Source organism: Nestor notabilis, unplaced genomic scaffold, assembly GCF_000696875.1.
Source record: "Nestor notabilis isolate BGI_N333 unplaced genomic scaffold, ASM69687v1 scaffold19564, whole genome shotgun sequence".
Lineage (NCBI taxonomy): Eukaryota > Metazoa > Chordata > Aves > Psittaciformes > Psittacidae > Nestor > Nestor notabilis.
The window spans coordinates 17,970-45,145 of record NW_009926386.1 but is presented as its reverse complement, the minus strand read 5'-3'; the positions used below and the strand labels follow the sequence as shown (position 1 = coordinate 45,145).

At 43.8% G+C, this 27,176-nt stretch overlaps 1 protein-coding gene across 1 annotated transcript in view; it reads right to left on the bottom strand.

The window, feature by feature from the left end:
* Positions 1 to 418: 418 nt before the first annotated feature.
* The window catches only part of ALPK1 (alpha-kinase 1), a 27,843-nt gene continuing 1,085 nt past the window's right edge, over positions 419 to 27,176 (bottom strand). Inside the window, exons 2-13 of the mRNA XM_010013511.1 lie at positions 23,444 to 23,598; positions 12,675 to 12,873; positions 10,929 to 10,988; positions 9,219 to 9,305; positions 8,726 to 8,802; positions 6,906 to 7,001; positions 6,703 to 6,807; positions 4,249 to 6,271; positions 3,313 to 3,466; positions 2,092 to 2,254; positions 1,054 to 1,240; positions 419 to 615 (exon numbers count right to left, since the gene is read on the bottom strand). Coding sequence (XP_010011813.1) covers positions 419 to 615; positions 1,054 to 1,240; positions 2,092 to 2,254; positions 3,313 to 3,466; positions 4,249 to 6,271; positions 6,703 to 6,807; positions 6,906 to 7,001; positions 8,726 to 8,802; positions 9,219 to 9,305; positions 10,929 to 10,988; positions 12,675 to 12,873; positions 23,444 to 23,598 — 3,503 coding nt within the window. The remainder of the gene's footprint in view (positions 616 to 1,053; positions 1,241 to 2,091; positions 2,255 to 3,312; positions 3,467 to 4,248; positions 6,272 to 6,702; positions 6,808 to 6,905; positions 7,002 to 8,725; positions 8,803 to 9,218; positions 9,306 to 10,928; positions 10,989 to 12,674; positions 12,874 to 23,443; positions 23,599 to 27,176) is intronic.

Here is a 27,176-nt window from a genome sequence, read left to right as displayed (position 1 = left end):
CCAAAGCATTTATACAACCTTTACAGAAGGTTGAAATACAGCTTAGTGCTTCTGTCTTGCTCTGTTTGATATTCCATTTCCAAAGAGCAGATGGTGCCTGTTGCCCTTTCTAGGTCTGAGTGGATCAGAAGCATATACAGTCTTGTAGCACACCTCTAGCTGAATTTGGAAAGCTGTTTTCTTTCTCTTCATATGTTCTTCTGTTAATTCTTACAGGCTACAACAACATAAGGTTCAGATGGTGCGCAGGATGGTAACATGATGTTACGAGCCTGGATGCAAAGACCAGAACTTCCCAAACTCATGCAAGTAATGTCTCAGTGACTCCGTTCTCAAAGACAATATGCTCCCAAAGCCATGCAGAATAAAACACTGCCCATCTTAGGGGTCATGCTTTGTGTGACTGTCTTGTGCGAGCCTACATTGGCAGCAATACTGAGGGTCTTGTTAAAGAAAGGCAGCGACAGATCTCATTGCACTCCACATGTTGATTATTAAAGAAGTAATAAATCCCTTTCTTCCCAAAGTTGGAGCGTGAAACATCTTTGCTATTAAGAGAATGAATTTGGGGATCTGTGAGGTAGATGAGGCCTTTCCCGTTACCTGTAACCCAACCTGTGGAAGGAAGGTTGCATCTTGGTATTGAACACCGCAGCCTTTGTATTACAGTACTCAAGTCTGTCTGCTTTGGCACAGCCCACGCTCTGTTAATGTCACTTCAGTGATACCCAGTTTCCAGCTATGTCAGCAAAACCAGATGTCTATGAATATTTAATAAAGATACCTGTCTACTAAAGGTTGAGCCTGAAAGATTTTTATCCTTGGCTCTCAAGCAAAGAGCTCAAGCAGACTTTATGCAGCTTACCTGCTCTTGCTGCAATGTAGTGGAGAACAAGAGCAAGGCAAAAACATTCCTGCAAAGACCTCCCTCACTTTACATCATTTAGAGATGGTATATATAGCATATCTGTATATACATACACCTTTATATAGCACACTTTGCAACATAAAAAATTAAGTCTTCACAAGAAATGAAGTTCACTGTATACAAACCTTGCAGGTCCACAACAATGTCTGTTCCATTGGAGAACTCATAGGTGAAATGACCATAGGCCAGACCATACTCTGTGGCTTTGTACTCATTCTTTACTACCTTTGTGTTGTTGGACAGCTTCACAAACTCCCCAAGGATATAGGGCTCCACGCTCACACATCCTTTTATAGTTCTGTCTTCCAGTATCTGAAAAGAGAGGAATAATGACCGTCATGTGAGCAGAGATGTGAAAACAAGGATGCTAAAGCTCCTCTAACTGAAGTCTTGCCTTCAAGAGAACAGGTGATGAGGCACTGTTATGGCTGCTTCTTCCTTAAATCTAGGCCTCAAAGAAGTTGTGAGAAAGACAATAAATATAAATTGACTAATTTGAGGTTAGAAAAGAGCAAAAAGTTTCCAGACATCAAGAGAGCAGCTCTGGAATGATTTCTTAATGGAAGCAATAAAGGCTAAAACACAAAATACAACATCATACGGCTGCTTTTAAGGTAGGACTTAATGAGTATAAAAAGAGATTGTGCAGTGTTGTTGCCTGTGGTATCAGGGCACTGGACCTGATGAATCACAAGGAGAAACTTTCCAGTCCTGTGTTCCTGAAATTCAGCATCAGGCAGGAAAGGCCTCAAAGTTGTCCTGCAGCAAATCAACTTGTCAGCAAGAACCTCGCATGTTGAGTTCTCATGAGGTTTAGATAGTTTTTGTGCTGCTCAAAATGGGTCACTTTGCTGTTCAGATTTCCTAACTGCCCCTGAAAATAGATGTTCATGTACTGTTAGATGATATAAAAGGCTTGGTAACTCCTGGGCTTTGTTTACAAGTGAGTTTCTGGCTTGCACATGGCATCTTTTCTGCCAGCGCACCCATGAACTTGTAGCTCTGCAGGTAAGTGTTTTCTGCCCTGAAATGAGCAAATGCAGCTACTGGCTAAGATAGCATGTTATCTAGAGGTTGCCTAACTGCTACTATTTTAAAATCAAAATTGACTTAAGACACTCTTACCATCAATTCCTTTGTATTGCTTAGAAGATAGTTCTTACCAAGAGTACTGCAGATGGGATGTAAAAGATTTGGGTAGGGACTTTTTGCTCATACAGCCTTTTGTTGAATTCTGTCACATAGTACTGGGCAGTCATTTGCCGTTCCACATCACTGAAATGATGAAAAAGTCCTTTTTCTTCCTTATATTCTTTCCCAACATACCTAAACAACAAGAGAAGTGGTTGGTGCAGCCAGATTTGTAGCAGACTGCGCTTGGGGAACCCTGTTTATGGTACAGAAACACCACTCCAAAGCAGAGCTTGGCTCTTCAGAAGCAAAGCCAAAGCTGGTAATGCATTTAAAACTGCAGTGATTTAAGCTGTGGGTTTTTTTCTTTTATAGTTTTTACTGGCATAAAATGTTGTGCTGATCAATCCAACCCAAAGGTTTCAAGTCAACTGTTCTTGACTCTGAAGGGAGACCTGACTCAGAGATACGTAAAATATTGTTCTTAATCCATAATAATTCATAAGCTCCTTCTAAAATCCATCAAAAATCTACAATTAGCAGAGCTGTCCCCATGCAGAGGCCTTTATGAATTAGGTGGTTCTAATTCTGCTTTCAGAGCAGATGCACCCACTGCATAAACCTGCTGCTAAAATTAAAGCAACCGAAACATCTTTCTGTCCATAGGTATTGTAAGATATATGTATATATAAATATATATAAAAATAGAAAGCTGTATATACTGCTAATTATCTAATGCAAAGCTAGAAGTCAAATAAAAAGGAAGCAAGATATAAGCTCCCATAAGATTATCCCAGTACAGACAAAGCTAAAGTAAGGCCTGAGTTGTCACAAGCAAATGAACACTAACATGGCTGTTAGAAGACAACAGTGAAGTAGTTTTGTCTTCCCAGAAATTAAAAAGTAGGGAGATATGTGGAGTGATGGGAAAGATTGCCAAAAGGACTGGGAGATTTGGGAAAGCCATAAAATGTTCTTGCTTCAGAAGATTAGTCAAAATCTAACCAAATGTAAACTAGGTTGAAACAGACTAAAGAAACAATCTTCTCCCGCTGTGGCTATGATTTCTGTAGTTGTCCAAGTAAAAACTTGTACTGTCTTCTGAAAATGCTTCATAAAAACTAATGTCTAACAAGGCAGTGGACTAGCTGAATCATAGGTATGAGACTCGTCCTACCAGACAGTTTTCATTCATTTTTACACCGACGTAGCACTGATAAACATTTTGTTTCAGAAATCGGTTTGTTCAGTACCTTCCCAGGCTTTCTTCCTGGTGCAGGAAGTGTATCCAAAATGCACTTCTCTGTTTGCCTTCCTTTGCCACCTTCAGGTAGTCCCCAATGAATACAGCTGTTTCTTGGCCTGTCCAGAGGCCTGATTTCTTTGAGTATTTTAAAAGAAGAGCAGCTACGAAAAGAAAACACCACAAGTAGAACGGACAATTCCACAGGACTGCTCTAAACTTGTGCTGAGGGGTGAAATAAACAGCACCCAGGAGGTAAGATATCCAGGCTTCTCTGAAAGCAAAGTATGGGGCTATAACATATATGTTAAGAGATAGCTAGGTGCAGAGTAGGATATTTTACAATAAGAACAAAAAAACTGCTTAACAGGCTTGAGACATGCAAGATGGGATGAGCCCTGAGTGGGTTTTACTCAATGAGCTCAATGAGGCAGTCTGAAGTGGTGCTGCTCCTAGCTTCTCTATTTCTTAGTATATTGATCAAGGGACTGCATATTAAGGTATGACTGTTATTTATGGCTAATTTAATAATTGTCTTAAATACACAGTTTGCAGGGATGAAATGGGGAATCTAAATGGGTGACAAAACCAGAGACTCAAGTAACAGGATGGAAAGGGCTTGATGAACTGGCACAGGGGGTTCAAGCAGGCTCCTGCACGAAGAGATTGAAGCAGGAGTGACTACGTGGGGGTGGAGATGGAGCCCATTTCCGTGAAGCTGTGACTGATGTGCAAATGGGTAAGAAGGAATAGGAGGAAAATGGTTCAAGGGAGTGTTTTTCCATGCTAAAATTCTTTTACAAAACCTTATCAAACAACAACAACAACAACAGAAAGTCCTAATAATGATCACTAAAACATTGTGTTGAAAAGCCCAAGCTGAGACTGTTCTCTGTGGGCGTACCTGTTGCTGCGAGTAAATGCCCTTCACTGTGCAGAAACTTACTGTATGCTTTACAAAGCTGTTTAGACTTAAAAATTCCAGTAGGCATCAGTCTCCGGACAAGCCAATCACGTTCTACCCCTGCCAGAAGCTGCACATAATCATCATCTGTCAGAAATCGAGCATCAAGGATTTCTTCCTTAATTCTCCCAGGCGTGAAGACAAAACCACTTGTTCTTGGGTTCAGAAGTGGACCTCTAGGGGAACTCCTGGACATCTGTGCTGGTTTGTACCATGAACTCAGGGATGAAGATTGCCTTTTGCTGCTCACCATGTTCTGAGACTTTCCTTCATCTTCTTCAGTAGTGGCACAGTCAAAGTGCTCCGTTATGGATATCTTTCCCCTCGAGGGCAAAGCTCTCAGTGCACAGGGAGTTGACTGATGCTTTGGAACAGATGCCGTAGGATAATTGTTCACTAAATCTCCAATACTGATGGAAACAAATTCGGTGTCATCCATTGTTTCTGCTTGGGTGTCAACTTCAGGCACTTTGAGAGGTCCATTTCCCACCAGCGCAGATTTTCTCAGCCAGTCACGCACAGAGGAGTCACTGGCCCTTCTTGTCTCAATGCTCGTTGACAGTACAGAAGCACCCTCGTTTGTGGGGGATTGTGCCTCAAATGAGGGATCCTCTGTGCTATCTGCAGCTTCTCCTCCTGGGTGGACCCTCACAAAATGGCTCCTGGGCTGGGACACAGGGGTGCTGCTGTCCTTGGTGTTCCAGCCCATCTCCACCCTGGAGAAAGACTTCTCCTCCTCCTTCTGCCACTTGGTAGGAGCAGAGTTAGAGGTGGAAAGAGAAGGAACCATGTTGTTCACCTCCCCTTCTTTCTCTTCTGAAGAACTCTTCCCATGGTGTCTTCCCTCCCACAGTTCTGGTCCGCAAAGAGACACCTTCTCTACCAGCCTCCCAGCTAGAGGTATATTGACCTCCAGGGAAGGCTGAGGACATCCACCATGCCTATGTAGAGCCTCTTGAGGGGAAGAATGACAGGCTCTGGAAGGCACCAAGTGCAAGCATGCAGCTTGCCCATTTTCATCAGATTCTGTTGTGCAGCACTGCTCCTCCACCGAGCCCTTTTCCTGCTGCTGCCCTTCCCTGGGATACTCTTTGCTGCCATTACAGTTTAGTTCCTCCCAGCCGGAAGAGTAACTTGATTTTGACAGCTTGCACCAAGAGCTCTCTGAAGTAGTGGTCTGACTCCTGTTTTGCTGTCTGCTGAAAGCACTGTTTTCACCATTTATTTCTATTTCTAACGGCTCAGCCTCTTCATCAAAGGAAATGTTTATCACATCAGAACCGATGTGTTTATTTTTCTGGCCACTGAGTCCCTCTGAGCTACTTGCTGTTGTTGGTGGATTCAGCATTTTTGCAATGCCTTTCCTCTGGTACACTATTTCTTCAGTAGTACACACAGTGTCAATAGTTTTGGTTTCAGTTCTTAAGGTTGTGATACAAGCTCCTGCTTGGCTTTCTCCTGGGGTGGTTTTATGAACCCTGCAAGTGTTTTTGAACACTTGACATACTGACAGATGATGCTGAGAATGTGTGGCGAGGATTTTCTTGAAGCTGGCTTCGCCTTGTAGGTTAGGTTTTTCCACTGTGCCTTTGTAACTGTCTGGAACATAAGACCTAGCATCAGAATTAGGGAAGCTTTCCACTTGCAGGTGCTTCTTCACGGATGTGATCAGAGACATGATCTCTTTGGCAAGGATCCCTTTTTCTTCCTCTTCTGTAAATGAAGTGCTGTACGAATGCAGTTTTCCCATGGCTTCTCTGCATAGTTGACTCACCTCATGGAGTTTCTCACTCTCCCCATAGAGCCATCGATGCACAGTTGTGAGGCAGAAAGCAGCTTTAATAAAACTGTGTAGCTCCTGCTTGCTGGTGACAGGACTCTTGTCATTCTTGGTGAGGAGGCCAATCTCGAAGGATTCTTTGGCTTCAGACAAGTAGAACTTCCTCTTTTCTGGGGGACAGTCCTTGGAGTGACTATAGGACAACAAACACACTCCACGGATGTTCTGGAGGGAATGAAAGGGGAATGAAGGAATTAAAAACCTGGACGTCTGTCAGATATAAATAAAGGAAGGAAAAAATATTTCTTTCTCTTATGTGATTTGGAGCAAACGTCAGCTCTGCCTGCCTGCCTGCTGCATTTCATGGAGGAAATAATCCTGCTCTTTTTCCTCTGAAATACAGCTGTAGTTATAGGAGAAACAGCATTCCCAGATGAGCTTGAAAGCCCATCCTTGGCTTGTGGCCAGATACTGCTTTCCACCCATCTGCTTAGCTTCTGATTGGAGTTTAGAGCAAACATATAGCATCACACCCACAACACAGACAGAATACCCCGTATGATGCAATGTTTGAAAACTGAATTAGAGCCAAATTTAACAGCCTGGACTCTTTTCTGATACAAAGAACACTTTCAGAATGAAGTCTAATAACTTACCACGGCGGTGAGGACAAACAGAGGGGTGTACTGGCTATAGACTGCTGCTAGTTTGCAGGCCTCTGCAGCTGATAGTAAGCGATGACTGAACTTCTGGAGAAGGCTCTAGTGAAATCGAAAATAAACAACCCAAGAGGGAAAAACTCATCTCAAAGGCTTTCCTTTCAAAGAAAAGAAAACACAAATACCAAACCAAATCTTACCAGGTCCATGTCGGCTTTAGATTTAAAACGTACATAATCCTTCTCACTCATGGAAGAAAAGATGTCTGCAATAATACCCAAGGAAGTAGCAATTCCCTGAAAGAGGAATTGAAATTTATCTTAGTGTTTCTCCCCTTTTATTTTGAATTTTACTGATTTTACTGCTCACATCAAAGTAGGTTCTGGATAGAACATCCCAAAAAAAAAAACCCAAACAAAAAAAACCCCAAAAAACAAACCAACCAACCAAACAAGATCAAAAGAAAAGCACTGCTAAGAAATTCAGAGATGCCATCTTGATAAGAGTTTTCTTCATTTCAACTTGCAGAAAGTGTAGCCTGGTGGATAATGGAAACTCTTGGAAACATTTTTAATGAGCCTGGTGAACTTTTTACTTGGTCTTTGGTCTCTCTCTGGTCATAGTTAGCAGATCTTTCAGATCCGCGAGTGGCAGGTATCCCTATTACCACTAGTTGTAGGTTTAACCTTAAATAGCATTGTGTTTTCCTTAGCATTGCATTTTTCTTAGCATTGCATTTTCCCAAGGTGCTGTTTGTGACAACAAAAGCGAAGTCTCGTGATACCACCAAAAGCTGTGTTAAGCCCTTAGCTAATCATATCTGAAAAAAAAGGACTGTTTTACCACTGTTTTTCAGAAAAGACCACAGAAATCAAAAATTATGTTTAAGAATTGGCCAGTTGATCTCAGTCTTTCTAAAAAATCCAGAGTGAAGATGTCTGGAAAGATGGTAGAAGTAACAAATGATCATCACTCATAGCCTAAGAAAACAAGCACCTTTTTTAACACACTTTCCTAGCTTATTGTACTGTTTAAGAAAACCCAAATAAACAGAGTTGGAGAAAAGGCAAGAGTTCTTGGTGTTGACATAATCAGCGGGGTTTTGCTGGTAATTTGTAATTGGTTTACAGGACCCATTAAAAAATAAGACATAAATATGTAACCTATAGATACATGAACTTGCTAATTCTCTCTCTCTCTGGAAAATTTGATCTGTACGTGGTAGCTAAGGGTCTGCCCAGCTAAGTACTTAAGAATGCCTTAATAGTTAAGTGTATGCTTTCTCAAAATTCCCTATACATCTTTGCTCCCTTAGAAATGTCCTGAGGTTGAAGTCAAGCTTTAAGGTATGGCACAGGAGAAGTGTCGAGATCTGGTTTTGTGGTATCTCTTATGCTGGGGTACAATTACAAAACTTCTTCAAGCATCACCCTAGGACTTGTTAGACTTAGGTTCACATTCCTGCTTAGCTACGGACACAAGGTGTGACTGTTGGTTCATCTACAATGAGAAGATTAGCATGGCCAAGCCTCAGAAAGGTGCTCAAGACAGGTGTGGTAGCTGTTGCAATGTGTTTAGATACTGCAGTGCTGGGGAACAGCCATCATCCACAAGAGATAGTGTAGTGCAGCTCAGCAAACACACATTCTTGGTTACCAGGAAAAGAAATATTAATCTTAGTTCTAATAAATAAATAAAATCTATGGCTGCATTCTGGGCTTTGTCCTTGCCAGAGGCACCTGTGACATCCTCAGTGATGGTTCACTTCAGATGATTCTGGTTAATGAAAACTATTACTTTCACACCCCTGCAGGAAAAAAAGGTGTCTGTAAATCTGTGTATGCATGCGGAAACAATGTGCAATACAGACTTCAGCCACAGTATTTGTCCTGCATATTAACCTCATCTGAGGTGCCTAATTGAAACATTATTGCTAAAGGACTTTTCTGAAGTGAACAAAAGCTAATCTGGAATGATCATTAGATTGGCAAGGATATCCAGAGTGAAAAGGAAATACTACCTTTTTATCTGGTTGAGGAAGTTTGAAATATCCCACAACTGAAGCCCAAATCAACTCTGCTGCCTCGTACCACATCCCTGAAATCAATCAGAAAAAAAGTCACTAAGCAGATTACCACTACAGATGCCTTTCAATAGTTTTTTTTTTTACATCTCCTTGAGTCAGGAGCCCTCAAAACAGTGTAAAAGCAGACTACAGCGTTTTTTGCTTCGGTGACACTGAATATTTATCAGCAGCCTTTAGCTTTTAGCTGTGCATAAACACACATTTTATGCTCATGAAAGACTTCAGCTCAACAGTCATGGAAGATAAAAAGTCAACTACCAAGTCAGAGAAGCTGAAAACTAGGGATTTCCTTGTCTTGAGAGAGGAGATCGCTGAAATGTACCTGTGATAAACTATTGCATGCCTTTGGGAACAGCGAATTTGAGACTGCAAAGGTAAAAAAAAAAAAGGGAAACCTTAAGTGGATATTTATAGAAAAAAGCCTTACCAAGCTTTTGCAGAATCTGCCCTCTGATCTGTAAGCAGACTGACTGCACGAGAATTCTATCGCTTTCCTTAGCATATCGCCAGGTACCTGCAGAAAGAGTGCGAAAACTCAGCAGAGAAAGAAAAATGTTGCTGCCATTTCAAGCCTCTGAGAGTAAACTATATCCCAGTAAATTGCCAGGATTTTCTCCACTGAAATGAGCTGGTTTGAGCCAGGACCTACAGTCAGATAGATGAAAAAGTTCAGGAATATAAGAACTCTATGGGTATGTAGCTTGAGTGACAGCTATGTAGAGCATAAAAACAACCTAAAAAGTGAAGGGTACCTCTCTTCTGGGAAGTAACAAAAAGTCATTCTATATAAAAATAGCAGGATTAATATGGGATATCTTTGTGGTCACCAGTATATACAGCACAGCAAAATACTTTGAATCATTGGTAAAACATGTTTTCTTTTCAGATATCCATATCTAATTCAGATTAAAGCAAATGTTTTCATTGTAACATGTATGAGTAGTTACACAAAGTCTTTTGTTATCAAATCTATATCGGATTTTGGAATAGAATATGAATTAAAATCACTAAGCTTTCCTAAGTATTGTGAACAGTATTGTGAACATTGCACTGCAACTCTGAGCACAAAGTATCTGCTCAACACCACACCTTCAATGTTAAACAAAATGTGTTATAATTGAATATTATGGTAATAGTCTTAAAAGAAAAGTGTAGCCCTAAGAAAGACGAAATGCAGTGTTTTGTATAGACAGTTCTATTGTAATAGTGATAGCTGGCATTTTGTTTAAAGCACTCTTGCATGAAGGCCCTTCTTGTATGAGAATCTGTTTCACATGAAAAACAAACCAACAAAGCCCAGAACAGGCTTCTTAAACTTTCTAATTTTAAGGGCTGTAGGGAAACCTGAATGTAGTGACTAAATAAGCCCTGCAGGATAAGAAAATGGAGAATAAATATCAAACCCTAAAATATATTGTCTCAAAACCAGAACTAAATCATAATTATGGCTATCTGTCAGAATAAATAAATTCTTCTCATTAGAAATACTACACATCATTACTCCAGATCTGTGACAAAACACATGACCAGCAGTGCAGTAATTTGAGATAAAGGGAGAGGGAAAAGAGTAATTTCTACAAACAGTATCGTGCATTAAGAAATGGCCCCATTTTTACAGTTTTCACATCTACTCAGCAATAGAAGTGCTGTAAGAACCAGGACTCACTCTCTTTTTTCTTAACTCCAAAAGATACCAAATAATTGCACCACAGTCTGCTACAGGTCTAGAATGAAGTATACATTTAGTCCATAGGATCAGTGTGAATTTGGAGGATAAGCATTACTCCAACAATCTGGATTTTTTTGAGCAGAGGAAATTGTCTTAGTTTTCTCGATCAGTCAATTCCTAAAAATTGGTTCACATTTTAAATTTCTCTGGGCAGAGAAATTAGTAGGAAGGCTGTCAATCCAGAGGATTCTTCCACCCAAGTGAAGATTTTCAAGGATGAATTATGGAAATTTCAAAACAAAGTTGCAGTTTCCACATTTTAGCAAAGAAGGCTGAAGAGGGACGTAATGTAAGGAGTTGTTACTGAGGCCAGACTGGCTGTATTTGAAGCTTGTGTGACTGTTGAAATTAATATCAAAATCCCATGAAAATAGCAACCATAAAATTGGAAAAGAATTATATATGTACCTGTTGCTCCATTGTCATTAATAAGGCTGCTTAGGATATATTCAGCTTTTAAAAGTTTACCTGATTGAAAATAAAAGAGAAGATAGAAAATTAATATTAAAATGTATTGTGTGGCATGAAGTGAACAAAAATATTCATCAGTGAAAGCCTCTGCAAACTGTACTCTTCCTCAGTACAATGTCCACACTCGGACTAAATTTTTTTGATGAATTACACACTGCAGATGCTACCCCATGCCCAGGAATAGCTGACATGGCCCATTTCACATATACAACAAATAAAGCAGAAAACACTGCTGAGGCAACTGCTTCTAGCCAGACACTTGTTTCAGGAAAGCTCATGGAGCTGTGTGATAATTAATCTGATAGATCCTGATATCATCTGCACATAGATTTGTTGCTGTCAATGGTCTTAAATGTACATGCACTACATTCTATAATACATGGTTGCACAGCCTGGAGAAAACAAGGGTCAAATGAGACCTTATAACAATCTTCCAATGCCTAAAGAGGCCAACAAGAAAGCTGGAGAGGGCTTTTGACAAGGGCATGTAGGGACAGGACAAGGGGAAAGGGCTTTACACTGACAGGCAATGCCCTTTTTGCCCTGAGAAGCTGTGGCTGCCCCATCCCTGGCGGTGTTCAAGGCCAGGCTGGACGGGGCTTGGAGAAACCTGCTCTAGTGGAAGGTGTCCCCAGGGACACCCAACATCCAGGGTGTGGAACTGGATGAGCTTTAAGGTTCCTTCCAACCCAAACCATTCTATGATACATGGAGTTCGCCAGGAGGGGAAGCTCTGCAGATGCACTTCAAAACCAGCTGACCTGACATCCCATCACACAAAGCACAGCCACAGGCTATGCTGCCTCCCTGTCATTCTCTACCTAGCTTTGAAGAACCATCTTAAGCACGGAATATATAGCCTTAAGATGTCTTAAGGTCTAACTGGATCAGCTCGATTCATGTTGAATCTTGGGTTTTGTTGCAATTGTCTGGCTGAAGTCAATAAGCCAGTGAAGTGGTGTAAGTGTTGGCTGAACTAGCCCATCAACTGGTGTGTGCCAGTATCCAGACCCCATGGCAATGAGAGCGTAAGAAGTCCACAGCCACAAATAAAAACGGCTATGCAGGGAACTTATAGTTCTATTTTCTGCAAATAAATTACTCCTCCATTGCGTTTTTCAGAGCAGGATTTTCTGGCTTTCTTTTCTTCTCCCCACTGGGACAGTGGGAAGATGCATTAAAAACCCTTCAGGTGTTGCCCACATCATAGGAATGATGAAATTTAATTTTTTCTTAAATGAGTTTATCCTTGAGGGGTTGTAAGCTGCATTGTTTGCATAGTCAAGTGGTCCCACTGAAGAAAAAAAAAAGCAGCTGGGACAGTGCAGAGAAAATGCCAGGATTCTAATTTACTTTTTAAAGGCCCTTGGTCAGAAGTACAGCAATTCAGATATCCCTGTTTGAAACCAGCAGGGAAGATTTGTTAAGGAACAAAAGCTCCAATTAGTATTTTCCACACCCTTTCACAATTTTCTCTCCTGCTTTTGGCTCTGAAACCCTTTATACCAGCCTCTTTGTGCTAGTGAGAGGAGCTGGGAGGGCTCAAGGGGGCTGGGAGTGGGCTGTGCGTTTGAAAAGATGGCTCTGGGGCTGTAAGCATGTCATCCCCAGCACAGGACAAAGTGTCTTCTTCAAAGTCAAGTAGTTCCTAATAGGGCTTGAGCTGAAAGAAGAGAGCAGTACCTGTGTTGATGGAGAGGCGAGCCTGGCGGATGAGCACCTGAGGACTGATTGGTGTGGTGGGCTGCAGCCTGTGCAGACCCTTGGCAATTTGAAGAAGTTGTCTGGAGGCATCAATCCAGTACACGAACCGGTCAATCAGGAACACAATGGCAGTGGCTGTCATGCAGTCCTTGACGATGATGGAGGCTTTCAAATAAACCTGAAAAGAACACCAGTGCCATGGGGCAGCCTTGGAGAAACTCACCTTGCAGAGGCTCAGTGAACTGTTTACAGAAAATACAGACTCGCAGACTGGTTTGGGCTGGAAGGGACCTTAAAGTTCATCCAGTTCCAAGCCCCTGCCATGGGCAGGGACACCTTCCACTACAGCAGGTTGCTCCAAGCCCCTGTGTCCAACCTGGCCTTGAACACTGCCAGGGATGGGGCAGCCACAGCTTCTCTGGGCACCCTGTGCCAGTGCCTCACCGCCCTCACAGGGAAGAACTTCTTTATATCTAGCCTGAATTTCCCGAGTTTAAGTTTGAAATTCCTGATCATATTTCCATTTTTAAGACAGGAAGGTTGCAGCTCTTTATTTAATTTGAGCTGTGGTATCATTCCTGATTATTTTTTCTCTTTCTAACTGTTGTTTAGTATTTGGAATTGCATCATTTGGCGTTCCGTTGATGAATTTAAATTATGGCCAACAGATCACTAGAAGTAATAGCAATTAGTTTAAAAGGGGGACATGAGCCTGGACAGACTGGAAATGGTCCTTATGGCCATTATCCCAGATAGAGCTCAAGCCGTACACTCCTTTGTACTCCACAAACGAGCAAACAGGCCAGGGCCTCATGTTTTTCCCCTGCAGGTGAATGACTACTGAGTCTGTATGAACTGGCTCGGATTTGTACAACGGTTGATCCATCACACTGACATGAGGAATCACAGAATCATAGAATAGTTAGGGTTGGAAAGGACCTTAAGATCATCTAGTTCCAACCCCCCTGCCATGAGCAGGGACACCACACACTAAACTATGTTGCCCAAGGCTCTGTCCAACCTGGCCTTGAACACCGCCAGGGTTGGAGCGTTCACAACTTCCTTGGGCAACCCATTCCAGTGCCTCACCACCCTCACTGTGAAGAACTTCTTCCTTATATCTAACCTAAACTTCCACTGTTTAAGTTTAAAGCCATTACCCCTTGTCCTACCACTACAGTCCCTAACGAAGAGTCCCTCCCCAGCACCCTTGTAGGCCCAGTCACAGCTCCTGAGATAGCATGTTATTAAGAGGACAGGAGGCCAGCAAAGACAGCCATGAGGAGGCACACAGCCTCATCATGGTTGTAGAAGTTCACATGAACCTGGGGACATCTACCAAAAAACAAGCCCTTCTCATGATGGGCAGGGATTGGTTTTCCTGCCCCATGTAGAAAGGAGGTGCTCCACATGCTGACATCCAGGCAATGCCCTTTCTGCCCCGAGAAGCCGTGGCTGCCCCATCCCTGATAGTGTTCAAGGCCAGGCTGGATGAGGCTTGGAGAAACCTGCTGCAGCAGCAGGTGTCCCTGCCCATGGCAGGGGGTTGGAACTGGATGAGCTTTAAGATCCTTTGCAATCCAAACCATTTTATGATACTATCATACATTCATCATATCATTACAGGTTTGTCACACAGGATGGGGCGAATGGCATCCAGTCATTGTTTCACTGGAACATCTGCCCAAAATACAGCCATCGGTTGTAAGGAAAGACCCATCTTTCCAGCTATGGAGCCTCATGGGTGCCCTGACCTGTCTGGTCTTCATGGCCACCAGCCATTCAGCAGCCTCACACTGCCTATGGAAAGCCTGGCCTGGCTCAGACACCTTGGAGCTGGCAGTGGCTGGTTACTGCTTTGTGATATGGTCAGTCACAAGAGGAAACTACGGACAGAAAACACCTTCAACCATACAAAGCCTCCTCAGAAAAAGAATGTGTTTCTCATTCACCTCAGTGAGTAACTCAACTCATGACAGAGTAATGGCAGCACAGAGGAGGGAGGATCAGGCCCACAGCAGCATCAGAGGATGACAGAATGCAAGAAAACTTTGTCCAAATCCCCACTGAAACACGAAGATTGGCAGCTATCTCTCATTTTTGCCTCAGCATCAGCCTCCTTCCCTTGCCTTCCTTGTGTAAACACATGGGCAGAGACAGCAGCATCCAAGAACTGCTTTAGACATCGCACAGGCTTCTTGGACTCCTCCCCAGCTTCATTTCTGTCCTCTCTGTTTTCAGCTCAGAGCCCCACAATCTGACAGCAAGACTCGCTCTTGATTTTGGGCAGCACAACCACCATCTGAGGTGTGCTGGAGAAAGCCCACATCAAACCGTCTGAGGAGCCTGCAGTAAATGGCATGAAACCACCGATCTGTTGCAAGCATTTGCTTGTTTGCACTTCAGTGAGGTGGATTTGTACAAATTTCCTTCCCCCGCCTCCCACTGAGCCTGAGTTGGATTTTCTAAGAGGATGGCTCTTGAAAAAGTTTCCTGGAGGCTGGCACACACAACTCTGCTTGTGCCGGCCAACAATGGAGGAATGTCCCTCTCCAAGCACCTGTAAACTGACACTGCAAACCAGCCATTCGAAATGCTCATCAACAGGCCATATATTTAAGCACAGAGCATTGCCTAATCTATTTTTTTTTTCCTCGCCTTCTTCCTTTAATAGATTGGAGCACAAAAGCCTGAGAGAGGGTGACCTACCAAACAAAAGAGCCTTTGAGTTCCTAGGAAAAGTAGACTTGGAGGAGGATGGAAGGAATCCAAGTGGCCCTATTATTTCCACTTGCACTAATTAGACATTTTTCTGTCAGCTATTGAGCACTGCTGAGAGGCCAAACTCACTGAATTCATTTCTAAAGTGTTTACAGAAGTTTGCATCTGTTTGTGTCTCTTCAGGAGGAAAATAAGCACTTCAATAGCATTGTGGAAAATCTAAACGAAGCATCCTATTCTGAAGGGCTTGGCAGTCTTGCAGCTGCATAATTTAACTCCCTGCTCAATGCTGAAACCTCTTGTGTCCCTCTCCAAACCCAAATGGACACAAAATGTAGAAAAGTCAAACCAGGGAGAGAAACTTGGCTATTTTTTTTTGCAAGGCAGGGCTGCATGCTGCGTGGCACACAGAAACACGGGTTGGTGTCAAGCTTTGCAGTGACGCTCCCCCTATCCCGAGCAGCACACCTAGAAATTAATACCCTCTCCTTTCATTCCCTGCCAACTCATGTGGCTGGAAAATTCCTTAGCACCTACAGCTCATGCACCCAGTCCATGGGCAAAGACTCTGAAATGCAACAGAGGGAGTGGCTCCCCATCACCCAGCCCTCGGTGGGAAAACCCTATTGACTTCCAAGATGTCACAGCCTACCCCAAGACAATCAGACACACACCACAGCCCGGCACTTTGTTCTGTGTGGCGGGCTAGTGCCCTAAATAGATTTACTCACTTTCTTTATCACTTTAAAGCCAAAGAATGGTGGCGTATATACAGAGAGAGAAAGAGCAAGGTCTGCGTGCACTTTGTTTTCACATCTGTGTCCATGATGTGAAATGCATATATCTAATTGAGTTTATGACACAAAGGGAACCTTGCGGCTGGGAAGTGGAATCAGGTGGTGAGAGAATTAAATTTGCACCAGATTTCTATACATGGACCATTGGGGAAAATGCAAAACAGCCTTTCGTGAAGGGGTTTTTATTTCTTTCCTTAATGGCGATGAGTGGGAGGGTGTGCTGTTTGCATGGTTTCCTGCATTAGTGGGTTAGCTCCTCCTCACGCCAGGGCTGAAGTTTGGGTCCCAGCTTTGGGTTCAAAGCCATGACGCCTCCTTTGCATTGACAATGGGGGCTGCTCCCAAGAGAGGGGAGAAGCTCAGAACCAGGGCCATCTGGCACTAGGACTGGCAGGAAAGCGTCAAAGGGAAATTATTGGTGCATAGTAAATGAGGATGAGGAGGAGGGGAAGAAAATAGGGGAAAATCTTTATGTGGCAGCTGATGTAAGAAGAATTACAAGCCCAAATAAATGAAATATTGATTTAATCCACTCTCTCTGCCCTCTTTATAAAGCGAAGATCCCGGAGGCACATACCATCCCCCCCTCAGCCTGTGGGGTCGGGAGGGTTCCCTTTGGAAAAACACTTCTGTAAGGGTGAGGTTAGAAAGCAGGGGCAGGAATCATTTCATTTTCAGAGTGTGCCCACAGTTCTGCAGACACTCTGGATTTCAGTCTTTGCTTATATCCATTTGTCTCAGACTGCTGCGGTCTTTGTTTCATTTGTAACTGCAGTTGAGGCTTAAAACCTTAAAAAACACAACAAACAAAACCAAGAGCAGCCCTCAAAGAATTCCTAATTCTGTGCACAAAACAGGAGCGGCAGTGGCATGCACTTCCAGGTGCTTTAGATCTCTCCCAAGAGCAGCTCCTAGTTAGCACTTCACTGAACCCTAACAAATTGCCCCGTTTTCTTTCCCCCTGCATTCGTCCCCTGTCAGATTAAACACAGAGTCACACCACCAATGGATTTGGCTGAAGGCTTTCACCCTTTCTACCCCACGCACTGTTAGCAAAGCCTGTCTTTCCAAGAGACCAAAGCTGCTGTCACTGCACGGGACTGCTCTATCAATCTCTGCCTTTCAGCTGGCAATCATTGCCCGCTCAACAAATAACAAGGAATTAAGCATCCCACCACCTCTGTGATGGGCAGAAGAAAACATGTCCACGAGGTGCAGACAGATACTCTTGAAACACACGGGACAGTCAAGTAAAATAGCTGCAGGGTGAGGAACAAGAAACTCCTGGACACTTTCCTCTCTGCTTGGAGCAGCAGAGAGAACCCCGTTTAACAGCTTGAGCTTCTGAAGCTGTTAATTAGCTCAAGTTATTCATCCTGAAGGCAACAGAGAGTTGGGTGTTTATTCAATGGGAGCAGAATTAGGTCCATTATTAGCAGTTCAAAACACCACAGAATGGGTCCGTTTTTCACAACCGACCACATCATGCTTTGCCAACTGAGAAAGTACCAGAGCAAGAATAACTCCTGCTTTTCTCGAGAGCCCACTATTTTTTTTTTCCCCAGTTTAACTTGCCACTGATTTAATTTAACTGTTATGGGATGTTCCACACACTGTTCTCAGCTTCCTACTTGAGAGCAATTGCTGTTTCCAGGAAGCAGGGCTCCAGCAGAGCAGTGCCTGGACAGTCCCATCCCTTGCAGGATGGACAGAGCCTCCCACAGCCCATCAGTATGAAGATAAGATGGCACCATTCCTGATCAAGCTGCTCTTGGCATGTAACTCTCAGTGCTGGATAATGAAGGGAGTGCACATACTCATGGGGACAAGCAGGAGAACCATCTGTGTGATGAACTGGAGCAGCAGGCAGCACAGGGTTCTGCTGCTGTCCTCACCCAAAATTGCAGCAACAGTCATTTCGTGGCCCTGATTTGTCCTGCTGTGCTCTAGCTCCAGACTATTTTTAAACCATTATGGTAATTCCCTGTGGTACATTAAAATACTTTGTTGAAGGGGAAAGTTAATACTTAATAATAGCTGAGTGCCACTGACAGAACCCCCTCAAAAAGGTGTCAAGTCCATTATAAGCAGCTAAAAATCCAGGAGTCTCTTTCCTAAATCTGTGTCTTCAAACCATAAATCCATAGTTTAATTTGGAAGGAAAACACAACATAGCAGTCTCAGTAATACAACATTCAGAGTCTTTTCCACAAGTGGCTGCATTGCACACTGGCACCACCAGGGCAGTCGCCCTGCATCTGATTTCTGACGCTTCTCATTTACAAAGCATCAGGGACTGTGCAGTGTAGGGCAGTCTGGGATGCCATGGATTCCCTCTTGGGCTGAATTTAACCCACAGCCGTGGCTCTCCCTTCCATCACTTTCTGGTTTCACTGGGATCACCCAAGAAAAGCTCTTATGAGGCAGGTAGCAAAAGGCCAGCCTGAAAAACCAAGACCCCAGGGCTAGGATTTAGGGCTTTAATTCTACTGTTATCACATCAACAGTTAAAAGGAGGAGAAAACTAAATTCTCAGCCCCCTCTTTAGTTCTTTGCAAAAGCTCACTGCTCTTAAGTGCCACACAGCCCCCAAAAGGTAGTTAGGACATGTCCCTCAGAATGGTTTCCCTAATGGCAATCCATCAGCAAGTAATTTGCTGTACCTATCCCAGCAGATACTGCTCCATGTCTGAATGCCTGGATGCAGGAACTATTGATACTTATGATAAAAATGAAGTCCTACATTTTTACAAAGGGTTTGCAAACGAGCTCTGATCTCACCAAAAGAAAAAAAAAAAGGTTAAAATATTAATGCGGCATGAATCATCCCACAAGAGAACTACTTGCGTGCATAGAGTTGTCCTCCAATGAAACCCACCACAGGGTTTGTGGGATCAAAGCATGTGTACACGGGCATGTTGCCCTCTATTGGCTGGTCACTGAGTGTTAAGGCTCCTTCTAATCCTTGGGATAGCGAAGATCTGCAGGAAGGGTAATCCCCGGCAGCCTCCCTTTTGGATTTGCAGCCCCAGCCGGAACCCCACAGTGCACATGGTATTTAGAGAGAAAAAGTAATCCCTCCTTATTTCTACTTGTCAGCAAGAATGCTGTTACAATTCTGATTTCGCTTTGGTTTGCTGGAAAAAAAATCCCAGTGCTTTCCGGTTTTTGCTTTGGACATAAATGTTGGTGTCGCCCTTCAAGCGCAGAGTCCCACCAAAGGGGTGTTCGGGTGGAGCTGGAGGCTGCAGGATGGGCGTAGTTTGCTGACAGGGACAGGGAGGGTCTCTTAAAACCTGCTAGGAAAACATGGAAAACAGTATGCTGAGTTTGTTGACGTCTGTGTGTGGCCTTTGTATTGGTTGGTGAATCTCTGGCAGGAAAAAGAAAGGGGAAAAAAACAACACATAAACCCCCCCTCCCCTCCAAAAAAAAAAAGCCCAACAAAAAAACACCCTCTGTAAGATGCAAACATACTGTAAAACCAGAAGTGCTGGTCTGCCTCAAGGATTACAGTAAATCTGTCGCCCTAAAATCCCTAGGGAGGTTCAGTCATTTCATATAGTGGAGAGAGAGGGGCAAAACCCCCAGAAAAGTGTCTACATTGCCCAAATGTGCCCTGAGCCCTGCTCTGGCAGCAGCATGGCTCCCATTGAACCCAGGCGGCACTGAGGCAGTGCTAAGGAAAGCCTGACTTGCCACTACCCTGTTCCCCAAGCTGGTTTTGCTACATTTTCCTACTGCTCCAGCATGCAGGAGCAAAGAGCATCCCACAGCGAAAGGGAAGAAGAGCACTGGAAAAGGCTGCAGGTGCAGGTGATGTGTCCAATGGATATCCCACTTTTTAAAGTGCAACACTAAGGCAAACCCTTGAAGGCAAAGCCTAATCCGCTTACCCACTGTGCTGGTCTCATGGAGCTTTTCAGCCTACTCCCAGAGTAAAACATCCTCATGGTGAGCGTGGGTAGCCAGCTCTGCCTCCGTGGAACACCACCAGTGTGTTATGGTAATGAAGTGCCTTTCATTCATGGATCTCAAAGCACTTTTTAAATGTAATGAATTACGGTTTAGGAGCTTATTCAAAGCATGGCAAATTAAAATAAACAGAGATGGAAAATTTTAAAGGATTTTTTCTGAACAATAAATCCACAAAGACTTAGTCTCTTTGTTTTCCTTTTTTTTTTTTTTTTTCCCTCCAGGGAATTGAATTATCCTTCTGTGGCTCATGCCAAAGAAGAAAAAAGTTGCTCACACTTTTATCTTTCCTCATCACACTGTAATCACTTCTCTTCAGCCTCATTTCCCCACCAGTTCTTTATTCAGAGAACTGAAGCAGCCTTTGCTCTGCCTTGAAATTTTATTAAAATAAAAAAAGGGGAGGGGGAAGGAATGGATGAAGGTGAAAAAAAATCCCTTTTCCTGACTAATACTAATAATACAGGTCAAAATGTCAGTCTGTCTACAATTAAATGGAAAACAAAAAAGGTTTTCCCTTTTTCCCATGGTACAATGGCACTGGAATATAAATTACCAATGAAGATGAAATAATACTTCAAAGCACATGGGGAAAGGCAGCACAACGTTTACAAAGTATTTTCAACCTCAGGATGAAACACTGGAGACAACAGTAACCCATGGACTTCAGGGGGTGTCAGTGAATAGTCTAAAACTAGCATGCAGTAGGATTTTAGGTCCCTATAGTCTATGACCCCATGATATGCTTTGTTTAACAAGGGCAGCTGCAGTTATCAACAGATGTTTCAGCAATAAATAATTGGTATCATCTCAGAAAAGATCCATCTACCTGGGGAGAGGGCATAATGCTGCAAACGCTGCTTCACTATTACAGCCACATTAATCTCCCATCTAGCCAGGTCTCTCAGGGAGTTTACTGCAGGTGTTTGTCCTGGGAGAGAGCAGACAAATGCTCCCAAGTTAGAGAACCACGCAGGGGTTGTAAAGGAGGTCAGCCTCTGCCATAAATTTCTGTCTAAGGCCACACACACCACAGAGAGAAAAAAAATAAATATCCAAGAAGCAGCCACTCCCCACCCTCCCCAGGCAAAGCCAGGATCCCTGCAATACGGGATGCTGGCAAGGTGGGGCTGGGGCTGACACTTTCCAATCCTATGCTTGGTTTTTCTGAGCTTCTCCTTGCTCAGCACTACTCTAAGTCACTGTCAACCTCAAATCTGCTGGCCTCATTTGCAAGGGCTCTCTCTGAAGCAGGTGAAATCTCCCAGCCACCTTAGAGTTAACAGCAGTTTTGCAGCAAGGGTTCCTTGCCCTAAACCCCAGATCTTCAGGCTACACTGCCCCTTCCCATAAGGAATGGAACATGGCTTCAGTCATGCACCACAATAAGTTAAAAAAAACCCAAAACCTCATCTTTATTTTATGTCTGTCCTGCCACAGGGATACTCATTAGCCTAGATACTACATTTACCATTGAAAAGGGAGTCCTAAAGGGGCTGACAAGAAAGCTGGAGAGGGACTAAACAAGGGCAGGTAGTGACAAGACAAGGGGGAATAGCTTTAACGTGACAGAGGGGAGATTTGAGATGAGATCTTTGGCAAAAGTTCTTCCCTGTGAGGGTGGTGAGGCCCTGGCACAGGTTGCCCAGAGAAGCTGTGGCTGCCCCATCCCTGGCAGTGTTCAAGGCCAGGCTGGATGGGGCTTGGAGCAACCTGGTCTAGTGGAAGGTGTCCCTACCTGTGGCAGGGGTTTGGAACTGGATGAGCTTTAAGGTTCCTTCCAACCCAACCAGTCTGTGATTCTGTGAAAACCAAAAAAGCAAGAAACAATCCACGTTTCTTGCTGCTTTCTAATCTTTAAGCTCAAACTCAGCACCTTGCAGGATGGGATCCCCAAGCACCTGCAACTCCTTATACAGTCAAGTATCCTTTTACTCACAGGACAAGCCACGCTAAATTCTTGCCTTTCCTTCCTACGTTTTGGGCAGCTTTGGTCCTCAAAGGGGTCCTGTCAAGTAATTTTCTTGGAAAAAAAAAGGAAGAATGTCATGAATTGTGTGTGCAAGCCCTACTAAAGGAAGTAATCCTCATTGCCTCCTAGCAGTGCTGAATTAAACAAGGCACAGCATTCTTTTTAAACTCTAAGGTTTTGTAAATCTGTATATAAACATTTGGCATTTTTGTTTTATTATAATGCCAGTTCTTCAGGGAAGAGGTAAACATTACCTTAGTGGAAACAAAAATAGAACTGCCCTGCGAAACCAGAGGAACAGACAGAGCAAGTACCAAACTAGCATGGGATGAGCATGAAAGTGAGCAGAAACAGCATAAATGCAACCAAAGTCATCACTGCATGTTTCAGAGAATAAGGTTGTTGTTCTGCAAGGTGCTCAATGCACGGACAATCCCTATATACCTCTGTGATCGCTTCTACACAAGGCAGAACCAGTACCCTCTGCTCTGCAGTGTCTTTGGCATTATTATCTAGGCCCTTCTTGCACAGCTTTAGCCAAACACCTGGACAGACTCAAAACTTCTATCACTCAAATGCATTTTACCTTCCCTGCACTGCAAGCCAGGAGAGATACCAGCAAGACCTCAAACCAACAGCCTTATGTGGCATTGCACACCATCCATGTAGCCAACAGACCAGAAGCCTAACCCCGAGGCAGAGCACCCACTGATCTCACAACCTCAGCTTGGTTGCAGTGGCAGAAAGGACAGGACCTTCCTTTCCTTGGAAGATGCAGTGGTGACATGGAGATGAGCTGACTCACAAGAGGGAGGACACCCTGGCTCACACATGTTGCTTCACAGTGTTCTAGTGTTCGCAAATCACGCAGATGAGGTTCTTAGTGACATGGTTTAGTGGTCATCTTGGCAGTGCTGGGGTCATGGTTGGACTTAACGATCTTAAAGGTCTTTTCCAACCCAGTTGATTCTATGATTCTATAGCAACTTTAATTAAAAAAAAAAAATAAAAGGAAACTATATGTAGCTTCTGGGTCCCTCTTTTGTCTAAAGACAAAACCAAATAGAAGTCACACCTCTATTTTGGCTCTTTGGCCTTTGTGAGCAGCCCATCTCAACACAGCCTCGCTCACCTTTGCTTGCCAAGCAGTTCCTCACCTGCTGCTGCCACCGTGCATAAAACCAAGTCCTTGAACACAGAGGTGATATTACCTACGAGGGCTCTGTGTACCCTCAAGCACCTCAGCAGGACATTTTACACAACAGATGTGTTGATCTTCATACCAGCAGATCAGGGATCCTTGCACCGATCAGATCTTGCAGGTTTGTTTTGTCTTCTGGGCCGAGGTCTTGTTTGTATTGCCACTTCTCTGGCACAAAGGGCCACTTCATTTCCTTTGCCTCCTCCAGAAGGGTCCTCAAGTCCTCGGGAAGCAAAGCTGAAAAGGTCAAAGAGCAGGTAAAGATATTGCAGCTATCTTACGACAGAGCACCTATCCTGCAGAAAGCATTCCTCCCCTCCTTCTTGTACCTCCTCTCTTAGCTCTTTTCACCAGCCTCAGGAGAAGGGAAGGGGAGCTGCCTGTCAGTTTCCCTTGGCTGCTCTGCCCTCCAGGTAAATGGGAGCCATCAGCCATTAAAAAGGCTTTTAGCAGGAAGTCACACGGGCTGGTGGCTGGCTGGGCATGAACAGCTGCTCCCAGAGGGACAGAAGGCAACCTGTTCCCGTATGTGAGGACAGGACTCCTGGCAGAGCAAACGGGGACAACAGCACAGAAGATCTGTCACCCTTGCTCAGGGCTTGCTGATGACAGTGGCAGGCAGAACCGAGAGATAAAACTGGACCATATAAAGCAATTAATCAAAGATCTAAAGGGATGTAATGAAAAACAAGCAGATGTTCCTGAGAATAATTATTTGACTGATAACTTTTTGACTGATCTGTCAAAAAAAAAGTTGTTGGCCAGAGCTACTCAACCTCCTCTCAAAGCCATAGCTGTAGGGTACAGGATACATTTTTCCCTCAGCATTGAATCAACCAGGTTGGAAAAGACCTGTAAGATCAAGTCCAACCGTTCCCCCAGCACTGCCAAGGCCACCACTAAACCGTGTTACTGAGGGCCTCATCTGCATGGTTTGTGAACACTTCCAGGGATGGTGATTCCAAAGATGAAGACTTACTGTGAGATTCCCTGTTTGAAGTTGATGCATCTTCTTAGACAAGTAACTCACTTGCTAGCTGAGGAGCTGGTGTGAGCTTCTGCATTTCTTTTGCAGTTTGCCACAGAAGTTAAAAAGAAGAGGAGACAGTGCCCTCTGTCAAAACCAAACCTTACCCAAAGCGCAGGTTCCCTCCCGCCTGGAAAGGCCAAGCACAAAGGAATCAAAAGAAAGATTTTGGGAGGTTTTGGATGAAGGCAAAGTGCTCCCATGAATGTCCGTCCAGTGATGTGCTCACAAGGCAAAGTGCAGTTTGACTCATATGCCCAGCTCCCTCCCCTCGCCTCCCACATAGCCATCAACTCTGGCTGGATCTCCAATCTGACCCAACTAAGGATGTAACTGTTAGTAGGAGCACACAGATAGAGATCTGGGCTTGGATTTGTCCCCTCCTTTCAGCTGCAGCCCACATTTTAATTTCTCTTGAAAGAGGGGTGAAGCTGTAGCCTGAGTGCGCTGTGTTGTGCTAACCACTTGGCTGGGCAGACTTTCTGGCCAATAAAAGTGGATTAAGAAGGATTATTGACCAGATGGGGTTAATGGTGATCATCAGCTGCAGATCTAACCCTTCTGGCCATTAATCCCCAGGAAAAAACCTGCTCAGAGACCATCATTGCTTTAACGAGGCAATGAAATAAATGTATATTTGTTAATCAATTGTTTGTGGAGGATTGTAGAAAATGCACTACATTTCACCCTCATATTACTGTGCATCCACTGGTATGTTTTTCCTAAGAAAAAGTGGGAAATTGCATATTTAGGACCCTTTTTCCAGAAAGTCACCTTTACAAAGATACCACTTTTTCCAACCTACATTTTCTCACTTGTTGAAGCAGCTCTGGACACGCTTCCCACTACAGATCCCAGCTTCATGTGCACCCACGTTTCCCTGCCCTTCTGAAGTGGTGTCTGAAGGGGCTCAGCCCTCCGCAGTGTGTGGCCAAGTAGCAGATCTAGAGAGGAGAGGTCATGCGCCCACTCTCACACCTCTCACTGCAAGATCAGCGCAGGTGCAGGGTACCCATCTCATCACAACAAACACAAAATGATAGACAGAGGGGTTTACCCCAAAATCTTTCCCAAAGGAAGATGGGGGGGGCCTGAAGATGGTCACAACAAACACGTTTACCCATATGATCCTATAGGACTGACATTCTGGTGAAGGATCAATATACAGAAAGAGAAACAGGATGCTTATACAGCAAGCCTTCTGCTCTACTTTCTTCTGTGTTTTCCACATGAACTTACTTGAATAACGCTAAACCAGGTAAAAATAATAGTGTCACCAGCTGTGGAAATAATCAGTGGGATAACATGGATGTTGGTATGCTCTCTAAAGCATAAAGGTATTACTGATGTCCTCTTGTTCCTATTTTCCATGTTAATCAAACTTTAACCCCCCTCCTACCTGATGCACTAAAGAGCAAAGAATCTGGCCAAATTCCTTAATATGGAACTTTGAAGGGGCATCCTCAGCAGTCACTACTGCCAAACTGGTTAGAAAAGGAAACCATGGTAACATTTTCACCAGGATCTGGCAATCCAGGAGCCTTCAGTCATCTTTGGGGTTGGACGTGTGTAAGCCCAGCAGGACACTGCTTCCAGCCTTGCTGCAAGGTCTAGTTGTCACCCCTTGGAAACAAGCATGATTAGTGTGTTCATGACAATAAAATGATGGTGTATCACAAGAGCATCCACTAGAACCACACCAACCAGTGGGGACCTCATGTGAACATCTAAAATCCAACTTCTAGGACAAGAGTTTACTTTTGTAACTGATAGCTGTTCTCATGGCAGGCAATATAAATTCATTCATATGCGATAAAATAATTAACAAAGGTTGTGTTGGTACAAAAGTGGACTGGACTGATTTCTAGCCTAAAAAGAAAGAAAAAAGCTATCCAGACCCACCTAAAATCCTTTCTTCCCCCTCAGCTAAAGCAAGGTAAGGATGCACTCCTCCTCTCACTTCTGCCCCCCATTTTTATGTCTTTAGCTTTAAGTTCCTCCTGCCAGAGGAGAAAACCAGAGAGAAGAAAGGAGGAGAGGGGGGCCAAGAAACCCCTCACCTCTGTGCTGGGAGGGTCCCCCCAAAGCCTTCCCCGGGCAGAGAGCCCCAGCAGTTATTGATGTCACTGTCACCACCTCGCTGCTGGGTATTTTTCTTTCAGCTGATGGGAACACGGTCCTCGGAAAAGCCCGAGCATCACTTCAGACTGATTGCCCACTTCCTGAAGCAGTTTACCTGAAGGACCATGTCTAATTGAGTGATTATAAAGTGCTGATTTACCTTATCTGGAACTAAACTGATTATTTCTTATACCTTGTGGTATTTAATAGGAGAAAAGGAGGGAGAAGGATGAGGGGAAAATGTGCTACCTGATTAGGAGCTCAAGAGCCTATTCTAAGGAGCCATAATAAAACTTAAAAGAATTTGTGATGAGGAAACAAAGTACCCTTTGTTGAAAACAAAAAAGAGAAGAGAAAAATCTTCCAGTATCCATAACAGAAACCCACACACCACCCTCCATCGCAAACAGACTTAGGTGCTTCAGAAACAGGCAGCTGACCTCCCAGCAAGAACAAGGCCAGGCAGAAAAACATATTCCCAACGGCTCTGTGCTCCAAGACAAACAAAGGATTTTAAAGATCAAATTAACGTTATGGCCGAGTCACTCATGCACAGCAAAACTAAACATTATTAACACTGAACTGAAAAACGGACGGTGCTGCAGATGTGTCATGCAAAGGAAAACCTACACATGAATAGATTTTTTTGGTGGTTTTTTTGCTAATG